This window comes from Schistosoma haematobium, chromosome 1 (assembly GCF_000699445.3).
Source record: "Schistosoma haematobium chromosome 1, whole genome shotgun sequence".
NCBI classification, from domain to species: domain Eukaryota; kingdom Metazoa; phylum Platyhelminthes; class Trematoda; order Strigeidida; family Schistosomatidae; genus Schistosoma; species Schistosoma haematobium.
Window position 1 is genome coordinate 15,369,276 of NC_067196.1, and position 20,144 is coordinate 15,389,419.

The window sequence follows — 20,144 nt, forward strand, 5'->3', positions numbered from 1 at the left end:
TAACAACTAATTATCAAGGTACAGCTACGGTCGCCCCTAACTAAAGTAAGTGGTTTATGATAAGCTACTCAGAACGTATTACTCCAAGTGTTGAGAGTTTGTGCGTGCGTGGTCGTCTAAGTTGCTTAGTAAACGTGCTTCTCGTTTGCCCGCAGCCTAGATCTGTGCGTTGACATTACGTCCAATTTTTCGTTCCCCATAACCCAAGTTTACCTAACATTTCAGAGTCGTCCCGTGAAGTCAAACGCGAAGCAACCTCGAATCACGTAGGCAAGAGACGTTTGCATTTATTACTCGTTTCCTGTTCATCGTTCGCATCAACGTTATTTGGCTAGTGTCAGCAGTCGTACCCACGATCTTCTGGCTTTTGCGTTTTTAGACATCAATTCACTTTCAGTCGTAAATGTGACTTCTCGTTTTTATGCGTCATAAGAGACCGTCCAAATTTCCCATTTATCTTTTTTGAAATATAAATTGTGTTAGAAATCGTTGCTTTTGCGTTAGTTGTAGTCTAGCTCGTCTGGTCTCTACGCGTTGCTTCACGTTTCATACAACTTTTTATTTAGGCTAGCAAATCTCCTCTTGTTGATTATAGGTAGTATGTGTCTATTTGTCAACGTCCGCAGCTGATTCCCAGAGATGGTCTTCATGTAAGAACATCGTAGTCTGTCAAAATGCCACGTCAGTTTCTCGTGCTGATTACTGCTCCTGCCACGTTTGTCAACAACAACTTGTGGGTTTTTAAAATACTTGCTTGAATAAACCGTCAAGACCCTTTATATCTCATAGGGCGTTTTCACACTGACATTCGACAATGACACTAGCCTTCACTGCGTGTCTACTTACAAAAATTTCATCCTACATTACATGGGGTGCTGTACTCTACGAAGTCGTAAGATTATTCCGTGCATATATGCAAGCTTTTTTACACAAACGAAGTCGGAACTATGTGGCGTCGCAAGTATTCATCGGACTAGAGAGCCATTTTTTGTTCTAGTCGTAAAAATGAGTACCTTCAGGTGTGTTTAGAATTTTTTCTTCATAAGTAGATCTTTCATCACTTGATGGAAGTGTCAATTAATCAAACGTTTTTCTGAAGAGAATTGAGTTTTCATGTGCAAGGTGTGAATCTATCTTAACCGATCACTAGGTCTTGACGGGTGCCTCAAAAGTTTAACCACCATGTTATAGTCAAACATTTAATTGAACCCTCATAAGTTCCATCTGGATAGGCTAAGTAATACTATCTATATTTATGGGGAAACCTGTTGTTCGTCTACTTCAACAACCGAATTCATGTATAGTTTGATGCCGTCCGAATCTTACATCGACTCAGGGTGTGTGATCGAGTCTATAAACACCCACACATTTGTATCATGTATTCCTCAACCTACGTTTAAGTTCGATTCACAATAAATCGGCTAGATGTTGATTATTCATCATCTTATATTTGTTGTATCGTTACAGTTTCTGATAATCTAAAGACATTTCGCAATAAAGTGGTTAATTAGCAATACTGAGGTTCTGCCCGCTATATGTCTAACATTCAAGTATGTATTGCCGAGAAAGAACAGATTTTTTCCAGTAATCTCTTTGTATGTATGTGAGTCCGGAATAGTCTGATGGTGATGCTGAGCGACCATAAAATCGATTCTTAGCATCGGGTCTCAATTCTAAGGCGTCCAATGGTTCCACACTTTCCCAAACTGGATTACTGTTCATTTTGCCACGTTATATTAACGGGTTATGAAGGACAATAGTTTTCGTCAGAATGATAAGACGCATCTCATCATCGATAGTTGTCGATTTCCTATATATTAGTTTCGAAATAATATTTCATTTATTGTATTAATTATTTATTTGGACTTCAAATAAACAAATTTATCCATAACTCCTTGTTCTCTGGACAAACTTAGTAAATGTATTATATTAAATACTGCAATCTGAAGGTGAAAAGATAGTCCATCACATCCCTAGTTGTCTTTAGAATCCTAAAGCGGCCGAGAATATAGGTCAAATAATATTAATTACGATGGTAATGACGTTCCCTTTGTTCAGTTGGTTTGTCACTGATGTCATCCTCATGTACTCCTAGGCGCGGTGGAGTTCTGTCGATCGAGTTGCCATGTGTCTGTTTAGTGGAATTGGCATGGCGCTAACCGCTTGACATGCAAGTGTGTCTCGAAAAGTTTGGTGCAGTTTCGTCCAACCAATTTTAATTATCTAGTTTGTCGTATGGTTCTTTTCTGCAGTGATGCAGCATTTAAATTCTAAACTTAGATGAGTGTTTAATAACAAACTTGCTAGAAAGTTCCGAGTTGTTTAGCTTGTGTCACGACTGTAGATTTGGGTGATCAAATTAGAAGTCATGGGTCACACCTTGTAAAGCCGCTGAAGGATCAAATGATTTATTGATGCGATCTTTTTAAACACACCCTCAAACAAGGGGATGCTCACTGTTCTTGTCACCCGTCAAACTGAAACTGTGGAAGCACCATCCTCTGCAACAGTAGTGTGAGGCGTCATATCACTCGTACTCAACATGGGACTAGACACAGTTCCGTATCGGTTTTAGTTAGCACTATGGAATTCGTTATCGAAGACTGTGCATGACAGTGTTTTTTAGGTTATGTAGAACCGAGGAATGAGTTACTATCGAGCTTTTGACTTTCAATTTTCGACCGTAGTTCACCATAATCCCACAGATTTTCATCTAATAGTCTATCCCAAACAGTACGCCAACATACAGTTACCAGTTTAATACATTGGTGCAAGTTATCCATCTCCTCGGTTTCCCGTTTCTTCCTAAAACTCTGTTCCCAAATACACACTTTACTTGGCGACTCCACCATTTTAGGGTGATGCTTCAAAAATGTGTTATCGAACATGCCTGACGAGGTATATCTCTTTTCGGTCTATTAGCACATGTTCTTCCAAACATTTTTGAATAGGACGTGGAGCGTGTTTACACTTATCTCTATATATTCAGCGATCTTTGAGTAGATCTTGCAGGGCTTGGAACCTGTTGTTAAGAGCTGTCTTGGATTCGTCGTTTGTCAGTTTCTCGGCGGAAGGCTATACTGAACCTTTGTAATGCTGTCACTCCAGTGGTCTAGTGGTTCTTTAGCTTCACTTTTATCTTGGCCACAACCAAGTGGTGGTCTGAAGGTATGTCAGTTCTCTTGATTCTCATGTCTTCCATTGACCTTCTGAATTGTTTATTGATGCAAATATGACCTATCTGATTCCCTGTAGTGTGATCCGGTGAGACCCATTTTGATTTGTGTAAATAATCAAAATACTAAGAAGCACCAAGTTAATTCGAACTGTCCTATGGCGGCGAAATTGTAATGACTACATTTATCTCTTAGTCCAATGGAGAATGTATTCACGTTTTGGTTTGTTCATCTCTAGCTTTCTCCCGGCTACATCAGCCTTGCGTTACATGGCTCTATATTTGGGTCTTTAAACAAAGCCCAACTTCGTGTGTTCTACTAAACAACCGTTTCAGTATATCGCATGCTCTACGATAACCCGATGATGGTGGTAGCATTATGAATCATTTTATGGCCTCTCGAGCCTTTACAATAATGTAACAAGATAAAGAGCCGTTGACCATCGTCTTCTTATTTTTTTTATTATTAATGGCTTGGATACCACATATAACTCGAGCTGTGATAAATTTCCTGTATTTGGCTGGTTGCCCATCAGAATTACTTAGTTCTACCTTTGGGAGCTCAAGACCCACACCTAGAGATGTCAAGGTCACTTCCCTATTCTTCGTTCGTGGATAGTCTAACAGATTTGGCTTTTCTGGGAACTTGATTCTAATGTCATGTGAACGACTCGCGGAACTTTGAACATACCCCCGTCTTCTGTCGACATAGCTGGAGGCAGAAGATACTTTACTACATATATTCTCTTTTAGCCATAACGACCCCAACCCTCTCTGAAGGCGCAACAGCTGGTTATCTTTAAAATCTCTAATAGTTGTTTTTTCCTCAACTGCTTTTCTTTTAAATCTGCTAAGGTGATGCTAGAGCTAATTTTGATGTGCCTACTTACTAATCTAGTATTAGAGCTATGACATGAAGATATATCAAAAGAAACTTGCCGTATATCAGGAGGCGCATCCGACTGCATTTCTTCATGGCCCAATACCAGGTCTTTGTTGATCTTATTGCGCTTGCCAGGCATTGCAGTGTTCGTTTGAGAACCATCTCATTCGGAGTTGCATGCTAGGTGTTATAAAAATACGTAAGCAATCGTTCGATGACATCTATTATCAAATACTAGTAGCCTGCGAATATCTACCTTTTTAGACACTAGGTTTCACTTTCCTGAGGAAGAACAACCGGACGAACACTAACATGGTATACTAACCCTTTAGTTAACGGACAGGCACCTCGCCTACTCCACACGTTGCCAGAAGCTAATCGAAATTCTAAATTGTGCTAAGATTTCCTCAGTCAGCAATATCAAGTTGCATATCTCAATAGTTTAGTGAATAGATAAACCGGTATTTGTATATAGTATGCAAAGTCAGTAACTCCGCCCGGAGTCCCTCCCGGGGGTTACTGCAGGTCCCAAGCCCGAATAAAGGGGGAGGGTTGGGCATAGGGTTAGCGTCCCCATCTCGTAGAAAACTAACTCACTAAAAAAACGCTAACCAGGAAAATTATGCAAAATCAGTACACTAACTAATTTGACTAAGAGATAAAGTTTGTCACTATTATATACTTGTTTCCTCGACACTTCCTAAATTTGTCAGCGTTTTTTAACCAAGGTCTTGATACGTCTTAAGTGTTCTGTTGTTACTTCAGTGAAATCGAAGACCACTTATTGACTAATGATTTTTAGAGGACTTCCGGGTTTGGAGACATAATGTTCAAATGTTTACATGGATTCGCGTCGAAATAAACAAAGTATAGCTATAGTATCCGAATTGTTTTTAAAGTCCTGACATTCGAATTTCTATACATTTCCGGTTCCACATCCAGAGCTTTACGCCAGTGTGATGTTTAGACATAACCTTCTGGTTAGTCAGTGACGTTATGTAAAACTATCTTTGATATTTTAGAAGAGAATGAATCTACTATCATAACGTTACTTAAAGTTGCTACCAGTATACTTGGTCATCATTGTTGCTATTACATTCTATCGCGTAACTTAATATTTTCTGGTTAAATTAAATGGTATTTTACCACACTCATATTATTTCGCGATATTTAGTGCACGAGTGTTAAGACGGTCGACATTATTAAGATGCTTTTCCTCCAAGAACCACTTGTTTTATGCATATACTTGCTCTTCCCACATAAAGTACCTGACGAGGTGTTTCTAGTTACTGTGCATAAGTCTATTGACTTGAAACGATATATAATCCTGAGATTAACAGTTTACTAATCTCAACCTGTCATAGCCCCAAGTTGTCACTACAACGACATGAAATTATATAGATACTGAAGTAGTACCAACAATCCTAGACATAGGTGGTGTTCGAGAAGGGTAAATCCGAGCGATAAATTTTCATGTGATTTAGACACAGGATCTGGAGGTCAGCATGTAGTAAGTCTGCTTTACTTTTACTGACTAGGCTGTGTTATTCATCGTTCCTAACCAATCAACTCACGGACCACGACCTCCCAAATGGCTATGTCTAGCGGTGGATAATTTCCGTCGGAATCACACATCTACCTACGTTAGGTGGTCTCGCAATATCGTGGGTCAGTCGAAGTAAGACGCTTTTGCGCAGCAGACCCAATGTCCTGAGTTAGATTCCTGGTCATAAATGGGTACTGCTGAAAAGTCCCATTCTTGGACGGACCAATCGTTCAGTGTTTCTGGGTTTGGAATGTTTGTCTAAGTTAGATCAGTTTATGATCCCAATGCAAGTCGATGGTCTACTGATGGTAAATGATTTGGTGAAGGAGCATCATGTGTTCACTTTGCCGCCCTTCGTTTCCTTTCAGGCAACACTGCGCGTCGAGAAAGATGGTGGCTGGATGCACGTAACACTTGGCCGGAACAAGGAAGATTCACAACCTATTTGCGTAGTATTCTACTCCCAACTTCAAAGTTAATTGGTCCACAAACTTTCTTATTTCGGTTGATACTGCGATTATCCTTTGATGTAGGATCTCATCTTACTTGTCTACTATTTGGTACATGTAGAAATGTTTAAAGTGGTTTTCAGTAGTTTCACTATGAGTCGGAAAAAAGGCATTAAATTTATGTCGTTAGATTGTCTAATGCTCACAGTTCCGGTTATAAGAGATTTATTTAGCCCATACAATTTTGGTCTTTGGAGAATGAACGTTCGTTATCTCTTTCTCAATGTTTTTCACGGGTATCGACTCATGGTGAGAAGTTATCTCTGAAAGTCCGAGGTTCATCGTTCATCAAACAATCAACGTTATTCGTTACTTCAGCTAAGATCAAACATAATCCCTCGGCGTGTAGATGTACCTTTTGTCTGATAAAATTTTATCGAAGGACTTATCTCATGGTTGTCCGTTATTTCATATAATTTATTTTTTTTCAGGACACGGCCTCTGAATAGATAGTACACTGGTGTAAATATTTTGACTAGGTGCAGAAAAATGTACCGTGGTAATTACCATACAATGACTGTGTGGCCTTTTTTGTAAAGTCTGTTTTATCTCCATTAGTAGCTGTGCATCTCCAGATGGTCCTAGTATTGGATGCATTTAGTGATATTGAGGTCCCCTTATCTGTCTAAAACACTAATTAGAAATGTATCAGTGCTTGAAGAGTGGGAAAGACTATGGACATAAGTAAACATATTATATCAAAGTTGTAGATTAATTTCATAATTTTTTGCAAAACATTTTTGTTACTACGTGCAAAATATGACTACTGTTATTATTCCACATAATTAAGAAACCATTTAGCTTATAGTTAGTGTTAAAAAATGAAAATATTTGTTCTCGGAATAGTCCTATCGTAGTTCATTGGGTAATCTTCACTCATATAAATAAAACCAGATTGTCTAGTCTACATACCTGAAAGTGCGTAAGTGTGAAGACCAGCTTTCATATGAAAACAATTTCGAAAATATTCACACTACTCATTAGTAAGGTAAGTCTAATCGAATCGGAAATAGTGGTCTGTTCTCAGGGTTGTTTGTTTTTCATGGACGTACTGTCCCAATTACTATACACGGATATTCTGAACAAGTTTATCAACAGACTTCTTATATTCCGGACTCACATAATTAACAACTTTCCTGTCTCTAGAGATTAGTGATAATCATGACCAGTGACTAACATCCTTTCTCGCATCTAATAAACAAGAAGCTTATACTCAAAACAGTATTGCGTAATTTCTATGAAAAAACTAAGGAGTGATAGGAACTGCACAGACCAAATAACACATCTAGTTGAGATAGGAAAAAACATTGGACCGAGATCGTTGATTTGGGTTGTGGATTCGATCCCATTTTTCTGTCTGTATTCAGAAATAAAAGTCAGTCGGATGATTCTGCACAAAAAGTAATTCTTTTCTCAACACAATACATTTGTCTGTGAGTATTGTGAAGATTCTTGAATGTTACTGAAATCAATGGAAACCCGGAAGCTCTTTAAACTCCTCTTTAGCCGCCTCAGTGTTCCAGGAGTCAGGCGTTCACGTGTCGGACTGAAGCTCCGAGTTTAGGTTCATCTTGGTGGGGTTGTGGTTTCGCACTACCGTGGAGCGATACTGCTGCTTAGCGTTTCCCAGTTTCCAATGATTATCTAACTTTGTTCGGTTCGTAATCTCAATAACACTACATTTCTTTTGAACTGCCACTTTGTCTTTTTATTTACTCTTTGTAGAGGATTCATCGAATCAAACTTCGAATATTTCACTTACTCAGTGATCTAATCCTTAAATCATCAAAAATACCCCATAAGTTTATTGAAAAGCCTAGTTATCAGCTATTTTGAGAACGACAGAAAAATATAATAGAAAATATGAGGAAACATGGGATACTTAAGTGAATTTTGACTCCATGGTTCCTCCTGTTTACCCCTAGGACCTTGCGTATTTCAAGTAAATTGCCCGACTTTTTGATTTTCAGTTAGTCAGTAACAACGTAGAACTTCGTACGTACGTACATCAGTTCGAGTTGCCACACCACATTAGCACAGAGATGCAGTGGTCGATTCAAATCCCGTAGTGGTAGAGGTAATAAGAGTATCAGCAGTAATCGGGAAAATTAGTGTTTGGAGATGTTACTTAAAGAGTATAATACAGTGAAATAAATTTGGGGAGAGAAAAAAGTGACAAGGAGGAATAAGGAGATCAAAATTTGGGAGAACACAGAGAGTGTATGCACCTGCACCATTGCAAACGATTTTGAGCCATGTCATTCAGGGTCTCTAACCATCGGTTGCTATCATCTCGCGGTCCCCAACCAGGTAGTCTACACCTACCAACATGACTCAGTCCACTTGTCAGTGACTTCATGGACTTGTGCCATGTTTTGGTCTGGCCGCCCCTAGCTTTCTTCCAACCTACTCCTATACCACTGAACATCGCACGTCGAGGCAGTCGGTGGTTCGACATACGTAACACGTGTTCCAGCCATCTCAACTGATGAAGTTTCACTACTTCATCAATTGATTTGCCATCCTTACCTAGTACCTGTTTCTTAAAAACTGCATTACTTACTCGATGGCCCCAGGATATACGAGCAATATTTCGAAGACACATATGATCAAATACTAGTAACCTACGAATATCCTCTACTCTTACCGGCCATGTTTCACTGCCATAAAGTAGGACGGAACGAACTGCTGCGCAGTAAACACGTCCTTTGGTTGATAGACGGATATCTCGCCTACGCCATAAATGACGCAAGTTGGTAAAAGCTAGTCGAGCCTTCTGTATCCGTGCTGAGATTTCGTCACACACCAGACCACAAGAGCTGATGAGACTTCCACGATAAGTGAAGCGATCGACACGCTCAATTACTTCACTCCCTATCATTAGTTCGGGTGTCAATGCAACCCAATCCTGAAGCAACATTTTGCATTTCGAGGGAGAGAATCGCATGCCGAACATGCTTGTATTGTTTCGTATAGCGGTCAGAAGACTGTGTATTTTGTCGGCGTCTTCACCAAATAGAACTATGTCATTGGCATATTCTAGGTCAAAAAGTGAATTACCCGGTAGAAGTTCAAGCCCTAGAAATTTAGATAAGGAAAGTGTCATCTCTAAAAGCACCTCAACGACAAAGCTAAACAAGAATGGACAGCCCTGACGAACACCACTTGAGGCAATCAATTCTGATGACAGTTCGCCATAAACTCTCACTCGACCAAATGTGCTCGAGTAGAGAGCCTTTACACGGTTAATGTACTTCCTTAGTACTCCTTTCAGTGACAAACACTGCCATAGAACCTCACGATCATTAGAGTCAAATGCCTCTTTAAGGTCGAGAAATACTACGATTGTGGGGCGTCCGAATGTGTGTCTGTGTTCTAGAACCTGACGTAGTGTGAATATCTGGTCTATACAATCATGTCCAGGTCGAAAACCAGCCTGATTTTCTCTAGTCTGCTCTTCACGAGCTTTAGTTAGGCGTCGAAGTATTATTGAAGCTAATATTTTAGATACTATATTTGTCAAACTGACTCCTCTGTGATTGTCACAAAAGGACTTTTGTCCTTTCTTATGGACTGGCACAATCAGTGATTGAGACCAGTCAGATGGGATTAATCGAAGCGTTTAAACCAACACAATTATTCACTAAGATCATGAGTCGATCTAATACAGTCGTTAAAAATCTGAGGGCGGCGAATGGCTGTTTTACCCTAGTTTAGGAATCTTTAAGAGTGCTTATCTACATCCCTCAACCCGGGAATCGGACCCAGAACCACCGGTCGTCTTCCTAAACGCTTAATTTTTAAACATCTAAAGCGATACCCAATGATGCACAGATCTAATCACAGCCAATTTACGGTATTGCGCGACCATCCGTTTTCTTTAGCGGGTACCTTCCCCACTTTCGAGACTGCTGAACTCTAGAAATTTCCTCTCGAATCTATTCACTAGTGCGCACATTATAATTGTCAATATGGGGTTGTGGATCTTGTTTAATTACACTGAACTCAAGAACTGGTCTAAGTAACATTTATTTTATTGTTAAATAATGAGGATGATCAGTCTGGTTTTTAATTGTTTTTTTTTCTGGAATACTTTCCCTTTTGTAACACATAGAAACACTAAAAGAAATCGAAATTACTTGAGTGAGATATCGATCAACATAAATTTAAAGCAAGGGTGATCTGTTGTTCTGTGAGAGAATTAAGTGACTTTTGTAGAGATATATTGCAAAGTTGTGTCAGCGTTATACCTACAGTAGTATACACAGTGATATAGTTCGACCAACCAGTCAACAATTTAAAAAATTGAATCTTTTAATAAAAGCCTGGAGCAGTTAAGTACTAACAAATATTCCTTGTGAGAACTTTTCTGACTGAATTACATTCAGTTTTGTATACGGATATTTTATCGTTACATCTTAGACTTCTGATCTTATTCTTGCCCTTGTTCGTTTGTTTCTAGACTATTGATGACTATAATTCTGAAGATTTGTAGTGGATGTTTCTGTTATTAGTTGTAAGTAGTACATTCTGACAGGTTTACAACTACATATTATATACACAAACTATTATTATTTGAAGTTCTTTTGGTTTTGAGATTGTAAATCCGTTGAACTATTTTTTTGATACTCAGTGTCCAAATATTTTGAATTTACCAATCTTTTTTGCAATAAATTCGAATGCTAAGGATTAACCAGTTGGGAAGTCAAAAGATTAAGCACGTTTTTACTGGTTGTATAACTAAGATCAGTTCTTATTGTGGAATTGCGAATTCTACTAATTGGTCTCTGATAATTTTGCTCACGGAACTGAGTGAGACCTAACTGCTAACTGAATGGTTATCAGAGGACACAATCACCTATCAAGTGAATAAGTACATGAAGACATATTATGTGAGTGATTATATTTATGTAAAAATATTTAATCAAGGTGATGATACTCAATTACTCAATGAGTAACAGGTGATTACTCTAAAGGAAAATTGGGGGTCGCAGGACGACATATAGTCGAAATAAATCTGACAAATTAAACAACATTTTCAGTTACGTTGATAACCAACTTTATGCCTTGAGATTTCCTTTAGTCCACTGATTATACATTACTGATTAGCTTTCTTTCGCTTGATGAATGTCATTTCGAAACCAGATTGGATTTTCGCAGCTCAAACATGTAATGACAGTATTCAATTCATTTCAAACACAAAGACCCATCCTGATTTCACTTTAGTTTAGTTTCTGGAAACAGTAAGAAATAAAGTGACAAATCCACAAAGCGAATACATTTTTTGTTATATACCAGCAGGTTTTCAAAATCCAGTATACAGCCAATGGGTTTTTCTACGTGCAATTTTGACCGTATTGTATGTACTAAATGAAATGTAAAACGGAATCCCCGACCTTTTGATTTGTGCTAAGACTGTCGAAACACTTAGGAAGTGCTATGAAGTTGGTGCTTATTTTTAAATACATGGTATTTTGTTAACAACTGTGAAAGAAAACAAATAAAAGCTCTTTAGAATACGTAAAACATGCATTGTATCTTATAAATACTGTTGACTTCAAGCACTCTAACTATTTACTTGAATTAATAGAAGTAAAACCAAGTAATCTTACGCCTGTTACCCCCAATCAAGCATAGTCTGCCGACCGGCATTCTCCAACCCACTCTGCCCTGGGCCTTCCCTTCTAGTTCTATCCAACTGTTTTTCATCCTCAGGTTCGTCTCCATTTCTCGGCGTTGTGCTCTTTGTTCTTCCTCTTCTCCTTTGGCTTTGAGGATTCTGAGTGAGGGTTTGCCTTGTGACAGAGGTGTGTGTGTGTCCTATCTGCTTCCAGCGTTTCTTCCTCCGCTGGAATCTGGTTTGTTCTCTCCCACAGTAGGTTTTTGCTGATAGTGTCTGGTCAAAGATCCGAAGTACTTTGCGTAGACAGCTGTTAGTAAATACTTGTATCTCCTGGATGATGCCTTTCGTAGTTCTTCAAGTTCCTGCCCCATACAGTAGGACCGTCTTGACATTTGTATTGGAAATTCTGATCTTGGTGTTGGTTGACAGTTGTTTTGAGTTCCAGATGTTCTTCAATTGTGTATATGCTGCTCTTGTTTTGCCGATCCGCGCCTTCACATCTGCATCAGATCCACCGTGTTCATCAGTGATGCTACCCAGATATGTAGAAGCTTTTACATCCTCCAAAGCTTCTCCGTCAAGTGTAATTCGATTGGTGCATGTTATGTTGTATCAGAGAATCTTACTTTTCCGTTTGTGTATGTTGATACCTACTGCTGCTACACCGGTCATCTGCATTTCTTTTTACGTGTGCGTTAAAAGAACCAGATCATCTGCGATGTCTAGATCGTCCAGCTGCATCCTAGATGTCCACTGTATCCCGTGCTACCCTTCAGACGTTGACGTCTTCATGGTTCAGTCGGTCACCAGGAGAAAGAGAAAGGTTGAGAGTAAACAAGCTTGCCTGACACCGGCCTTTACTTCGAACGAGTCTGTGAGATGTCCTCTATGTACGATTTTGCAGTCTAATCCATCATAAGAATTCCGTGTGATGTTAACTATCTTCTCAGGCATACCGTAGTGTCGAAGAAGCCTCTATAGTGTTGTCCTGTTCATTCTATCAAATGCTTTCTCGTAGTCAATGTTGATGTAGAGTGATGAATTCCATTTAATTCATTGTTCCACAATAATCCGTAGTGTTGCGATTTGATCGGTTCACGATCGATCCTTACGGAATCCAGCCTGTTAGTCTCGAAGTTGGGCGTCGACGGAGTCCTTCATTTAACAACACTCTGTTGGAGACTTTTCCTGGTATTGAGAGAAGCGCGATGCCTCTGTAGTTCCCACACTTGCTGAGATCGCCTTTCTTTGGTATCTTGATCAGGTATCCCTCTTACAATTTGTTTGTATCCGTTCTTCATCCCAAATCTTGCTGAAGAGAATGTTGAATGTCTTCGCAATTACTGCTACATCTGCTTTCAGTGCCTCTGCTGGGATGTTGTCTGGTCGTGGTGCTTTGCCGCTATTGATTTGTCTGGTGTCCATGCCGATCTCTTCAATTGTTGGTGGTGGTTGAGATGTCTGTGGGTGCTGCTTCGATGTTAGGTGGGTTCAGTGGGGCTGGTGGATTCAAGAGTTCCTCACCTATTTCGCTGTTATTAAATGTTGGTGATTACTTTGCCGTTTTTGCTTTTCACTGGTCGTTCTGGTTTACGATAATTTCCAGAGAGCTTCTTTGTTGTATCATACAATTATCTCATGTTTCCTTATCTTGCAGCCTTTTCCGCCGTCATTCCTAGATCTCTCACATATTTACGCTTTTCAGCTCTGATGCTCATCTTCACTTGTTTGTTTGCTTCTGTTTATTCAGCTTATGACGACTTTTTCCGCTCGTGTTCGGTTGGTATTGATTGCTGACTTCTTGTTCCTCATTTCTTGGATCTTATCCAGTGTATCAACAGTGATGCATTCCTTACGATAGTGCTTCTTGTGGCCCGGAACCTCATGACATGTTGAAGTGACTGCCTCCCTGATCCCTTTCCAATTGTTCTCCACAGTAGTTCCCTCTTCACTGAATAGATTATGAAAGGCCTGGAACCTATTACTGACGGCTATCTTGAGTTCGTTGAGTCTGTCAGTATCCCGAATAAAGGCCATATTAAAATTTTGTGGTGTTGTCCGCCCCATTGTCCGGTGCTTCTTGAGTTTCAATTTCATCTTGACGACCAGCAAGTGAGAATCTGAAGCTACATCAACTCTCTCGGTTTTCACGTCCTCTATCTGAACTTGTTATTGATGCAGATATGGTCGATATGGTTTTGGGTAGTGTGATCCGGTGAAATCCATGTGGCTTTGTGTATGTGTTTATGTGGGAATATAGTGCCGTCTATGACCAGTTTATTGAAGGCACGTAGGTTTTCAAATCTCTCACCATCTTCGTTCCATTCTCCCAGTCCATATCGTCTCATGATGCGTTCATATCCGTGTTGCCCATTCCGACATTAGCATTTAGGCCTCCCATTACAATGGTCAAATCCTTTGTTGGGTATTTCTCAACGATTGATCGCAGCCTATCGTAGAATTGATCATCAACGTTTTCATTTTAGTTTTTGCTAGGCGCATAGCATTGGATGACGTTCATTGTGATACCCTCTTTCTTTGTTTTGAAGGAGGCTTTGATGATCCTTGGCCCATGAGATTCCCATCCTATAAGTGCATTTTGTGCTTGTTTGGACAGCATCAATGCAACTCCTTGTGTATATGGGGCATTTTCTTCATGGCTAGAGTACAACAGCAGCTGCCCTGAAGCTAGTTTTTGTTGTCCAACCTGCGTCCAATGTGTTTCACCGATTTCAAATACATCCAGGTTGTATCTTTTCATTTCTGCAGCAACTTTGATGACTCTCCCCGTCTCCCACATTGTACGAACATTCTATGTACCTAAACTAATGGTTGACCTAGTTGTCGGAAGGGGCATCAGCCTCGTGACTTCCAAAGGAACTCGGCTTTCATCATGAGACCTCACAACTCTTCTAAATGAAAACCTAACTCTCAGGTCAGAGTTAAATTGATTCGAGTTATTTCTTTTGGTTAGGGTTTTTTAGCGAGTTAGTTTTCTACAGGATTTTGGTAAGATAACATGCAGGGATTATCATGAGTCAAGAAATACCAGGGTGCAAAATATTTTTATGATACTTTACGGCAATGGGAAAAACAGTATGAACTTTCTTAACAGATTCTTAGTAAAAGAATTGATGTAACATGTTAGTGTAGGATTTTCTTGCAGAAATACAGAAAGCAAAAGATGTACAAGCAGGTTACTAGAAGAAGAATTTACAAACAACAGGATATTGGTAGGAACAGCAATTCAGTGACACTAGTGATTCAAACAACCAGTCATATGAATAAGTACTAAGTAACCAATGGGACCGGAATGACTCATATTTTTTATACGATTACTTAGTATCATCACTTTCAGTGTAAAAAAAGTGTAATGTACCGATATTTGTTCTATGATGAGGAATATGCATCAGGTTACACGTAAAAGGAACAAGAGCGTCGCTGATTTCTTCAGTCTTTGGAATGAAGAGCTCACCGAACGACCTTGACGGTTAGGGGAAAGACTGCCCATTAAAACATACTATACGGTCTTTGAAACGCGCCTGCGTAGTTTTTAGTAGCATTTGAAATGAACTTCGTTCTGCTTGACCTTCAACTTTGGAGTTTCTGTGAATCTCTTACATTTGCACTTTGCATCCCCAAACGCTCCTAACAATTTGAGAAGTATCTTTTACAAAATGATCTACTTAAACTGGAATATCTGGTAGAACTTAAGTGGGTTATTATCACTTATTGATAAGGAACGTATTTACCTCATATTGTCTAGGTTGGTTATTAAGTAATGAGTTTCTAAAAATAATTTGTGGTAGTTTAATGTAGACGAACAATGCATGTATGAGTATAGAGATGTTGGGAAACTGTAGTGTGGTTTATGGGGAATATTGTTACGCACAATAAAAATTGAAAATCGTAATGTCCTTGGACTTAAATCTAAAGTGTTAAACTAATTTTTGAAAAAGTGTCCTCTCATTGACTACACAAGCATCATTTGATGACTAAAATCCGCCTGGAACTCAATGTGAACTGTCTTTAGCTATCTCGGTCTAATTTTATCGATATTGTATACGTGGTCCAACACATCGTATGAAATGTAAAAGAATACAATCATTACATTAGCACTGTTCAATACGTTCGCTAATATCCAGGTCACCAGAAGATACTCTCTGGAATTCCGAACACAGACATAATAGTTTGATACTTATTCCAAAAAAAAAATCGTGGACGTAGTACGTTCTAGGGCTAAATATGTTCCTTGAAGTGTAGTGTTTTCTAATCTACATATTTCCTCTATAGTCTCAATCATTTGGTTACATATATATTCCAAAGGTTATATAAATGCAGTCAAACGGAGTTGCCAACCTTGAATTATAGCAGTGGCTATTAAGAAAATTTTTCGAATGCGAGCGATTCATGATGATCCAGAGATTCCCACAAGGGCGGATTAAGAGACAGTGAATAAAACGAAATGAACTAACACAACAAGATAAAGAGCTATTTACTGTCTGAATACAAAAGACTGAATATTTGTGATCGGACCTCATTTTTATCTCGAATATTTTTAGGAACTGACAGCGACGAATTATAGTACACATTAAATAAAAGAGAATATATATGATTTCGAATCACTTTCAGTGAATTGTAACAATAGAGGGACATATTAACTATAAAAGGATGATATGTCTGGCAATCTAATAGAAAACAGTGGTTCTAAAATTACAATACATACATACAAAAATTAGGTAAACTAATAAAAAGACATCATATTCAACAAGCACAAAATGGTTACTCAGTACGAACACAATCATATTTAAGTTATAAATTCTTTGGTTATTTACTTACGCTTGTTATCCCTTGTGGAGGAGCATAGGCCACCCATCAGCATTCTCCATCGAACTCTGTTCCTGGTGATCCTTTCCAGTTGCTGTTGATCTTTTAGTTATCTTTCTCCAATTATCGGCTCAGTGTGTTCTTTGGTCTTCTTCATTTCCGTTCCCACTAGGGATTCAAGTTAGGACTTGTCTCGTGATGCAGTCTGATGGTTTCCGCAACGTATGTCCTATCCACCTGAAGCGTCTTTTCCTAATTTCCTCTTCAGCTGAAAGCTGGTTTGTTCTCTTTGATATTAGGCTGTTACTGATGGTATTGGACAAACGGACATTGACTATCTTACATAGACAAGTGTTTAGAAATTCCTGCTTTTTTAATCATGGTTTTAGTTGTTCTCTACGTATCAACTCTGTACGATAGGACTATATTGAAAATTCTGACTTCGATACTGGTTGACAATTTTTTCGAGTTCCATGTTTTTCAACCGTAGGAATGCTGTCTTTATTTTGCCAATCTTTGCATCTATGTCTGCATCAGATCCTCCCCGTTCATCGATGATGCTACCCAAGTAAGTGAAAGTTTCCATCTGTTCCAGAGGTTCTCCATCAAGTGTGATTGGGTTGGTGTTTCCCGTGTTGTATTTGTGGATGTCGCTTTTCTTCTTGCATCCTTATGTAATACGGTCTGTTGATCTTTCATCCAGTTCAACAATACTCTGTTGAAAGCTATTCCCGATTCTTGTAGTAATATGACGTCTCTGTAGTTCTCACAATTGCTGAGGTCTTTTTTAATATTCTGGTGAGGTATATCTCTTTTCAGTCCATTAGCACATGTTCTTCCAAACATTTTTGAATAGGACGTGGAGCGTGTTTACACTTATCTCTATATATTCAGCGATCTTTGAGTAGATCTTGCAGGGCTTGGAACCTGTTGTTAAGAGCTGTCTTGGATTCGTCGTTTGTCAGTTTCTCGGCGGAAGGCTATACTGAACCTTTGTAATGCTGTCACTCCAGTGGTCTAGTGGTTCTTTAGCTTCACTTTTATCTTGGCCACAACCAAGTGGTGGTCTGAAGGTATGTCAGTTCTCTTGATTCTCATGTCTTCCATTGACCTTCTGAATTGTTTATTGATGCAAATATGATCTATCTGATTCCCTGTAGTGTGATCCGGTGAATGCCATGTAAGTTTGTGGGGCAATGCAGTGTCACCTATAACCATTTTTAATGCGCATAAATTTGCAAAATTGTCACTTGTCCCTTTCCCACAGTTCATGTCATCCCATGATATCATCATACTTTGGCGTTTAGGTCTCCGACAGGTCGTTTCCTGAGCACTTCTCTATGACTCACTGAAGCCTCTCATAAAGCTGATATTTACCGTCTTCATTTACACCATTTTTGTGGGCATAGCACTGGATAACATTCATTGTAATTCCCTCTTTCTTTGTTATGAAGGATGCTTTGATGATTCTGGATCCATAAGATTCCCATCCTATAAGTGTTTTTCGTGCTTCTTTGTACAGCATCAGCACAACTCCTTGTGTGTATGAGTCATTTTCTTCTTCATGACCAAAGTACAACAGCATCTCTCCCGAATCTAATATTTTCTGTCCAGTTTGTGTTCAATGAGTTTCACTGAATCTGAGAACCGCCAAGTTGTATCCTCATTTCCGTAGCTGTTTGACTGGTCCTCCCGGTCTCCCACATTGTTCGAACATCTCGTGTACCTATAATAATTGTTACCCTGTTAATTAGAAGGGTTATCGGCCTCGTGACGTCCAAAGTGTTTCGGCTTCCACCATGAAACCTCATAACTCTTCTAAATGAAGATCCTTCAATCTTTAGGACTGAGTTTAAGCAGTTGAAATATTTTTTGTGATCAGATTTTTTTTACAAAGATTGTTTTCTACGAGATCAGGTTGCTGATCCAATGCCCAACCCCGCTCTTTTATCTGGGCTTGGGACCGGCAGTGATCCTAGAAGGAATACAAGCGGAGTTCTAAAAATGTCTGTATGAGCGAATAGTAAAATGAGTGTTTTCAAACTAAATGTTATTCCTCTTTTATTTGAGAATCAGATACGGACCAATATAATTGTGTTTTCCTGCATTAATAAATAAAATTTCAATAATATAGCTAATCTAGACAAATAAGAAATTTTTAATCAGAGATAAATAGTGACAAGCAATGAGTTTCAGGACGCGCGTTTCGTCATACTCACGACTCGTCCGAGTTAGTATACATTCTGGGACCCGAACATACTGCCGTTCGTTTCAAACAACGTCGCGTTATCCACTTAGTTACTGAATCCAGAAAACCACTGGTTTGTGCAACGGGGTGAATTTTAATGCATATATATTAGCTGTTTGAATCGTCCCATCGATAATGAAGGCTGCAATCGCTTAGTCTTTTTTGGCATCCTGTGTGGATTGCCTCGATATTGCCATTAAGCCACTAACATTTTAAGCGAATATGGATCAAAAGATAAATATTAAAATCAATTCTAGGAAATTCTGTTGTTTCCAATTTCTGGGTCACTTTAACTCACTGTTATTATCTTCAGTAACTTGAATTTAAATTTATAAAACAATCAGTTTTCCAGTGTATTTTTGAGAAATATGTTTCCGAATTTTGAAATAAAACGCCTAAACAGATGATACAATTTTACATTATTTTATCAGGGACTACTGAGTACGTCTAACGTAGAAATGGGGAAGCTACAGCTTTCAAATCAAATTCCATAGAGCCCGAGTGATCACATAGAAATAAGCATGGAAGCAGCCAGAAGTGAGATAATTTTGGATTAAGACAGAAAGTCACTTTATATCAGAGTTTAAGAGTATAGTACTTGAAAAAAAATCAATCTGTTGTATAAGCAATATGAGGAATGTAACTACGTTCAGTTCCCAGCTTTAAGCAAGGGGCACAGTGTCTCGAGGATCCCCTTAGGTATAAGGTTAACAAATTTCAGAGTTGAAGATTTACTTTCATGACGTTTTGATAATTAAGATACGTTCAGATAACAATTTAATTTGTTGACTGCTCTACTTTCTTTTGTTGTGTCGCCAGCTATTCATGAACTTCAGATGCAACAATTAAATCAACACGCTGATAACACTGAATTCTCTCCATCATTGACGAAGGATGAGTTTGCACTTGTAATGTCCGATTTGAGGGGGAGGATAAATTACATTTGTCAACAAGCGCTTCATATAATAACTTCGACAACTCAATATTTTTGGGTCCGGAGTCAGAATTACAACAAGTAAAATAAATTTTAATTAAGACAAACTCGTGAGAAACTGTTTCCAGTTGCACTCATATTATTGTGATAGTGACGTTGTTGACGATGGTGTTTGCGTAAGTAAAATTATTTTCATTAAAACATGATCTATCACAGTATCTTAATTAAAAAAATGTTGATATTTTATATATACGGCTTAGCTGATGTTCATGTGGCCATGTATAAAGAAATGTTTACCCACCACAGCTTTGAATTCAAGACTTGATTAACTTTCTAGAAAATATATATATAGAATCAAATGTTCAAATCTTGTATTTTGTGCGTAACATATCATATTCT

The 20,144-nt window shown here is 38.7% G+C and overlaps 1 protein-coding gene across 2 annotated transcripts in view; it reads left to right on the forward strand.

Moving 5' to 3' along the window:
• The window catches only part of MS3_00003481 (uncharacterized protein), a gene marked incomplete at its 5' end in the record, with an annotated part of 42,224 nt that overhangs the window by 1,013 nt on the left and 21,067 nt on the right, over positions 1 to 20,144 (forward strand). The window contains 2 exons of one of the 2 annotated variants that reach the window (XM_012939461.3): positions 19 to 45; positions 226 to 19,921. In XM_012939461.3, the coding sequence (XP_012794915.2) occupies positions 19 to 40 (22 nt within the window). In that variant the 3' untranslated portion in view covers positions 41 to 45; positions 226 to 19,921. Of the gene's footprint in view, positions 1 to 18; positions 19,922 to 20,144 lie in introns of those variants that run through there. The other variant, XM_051211296.1, reaches the window with a different exon arrangement.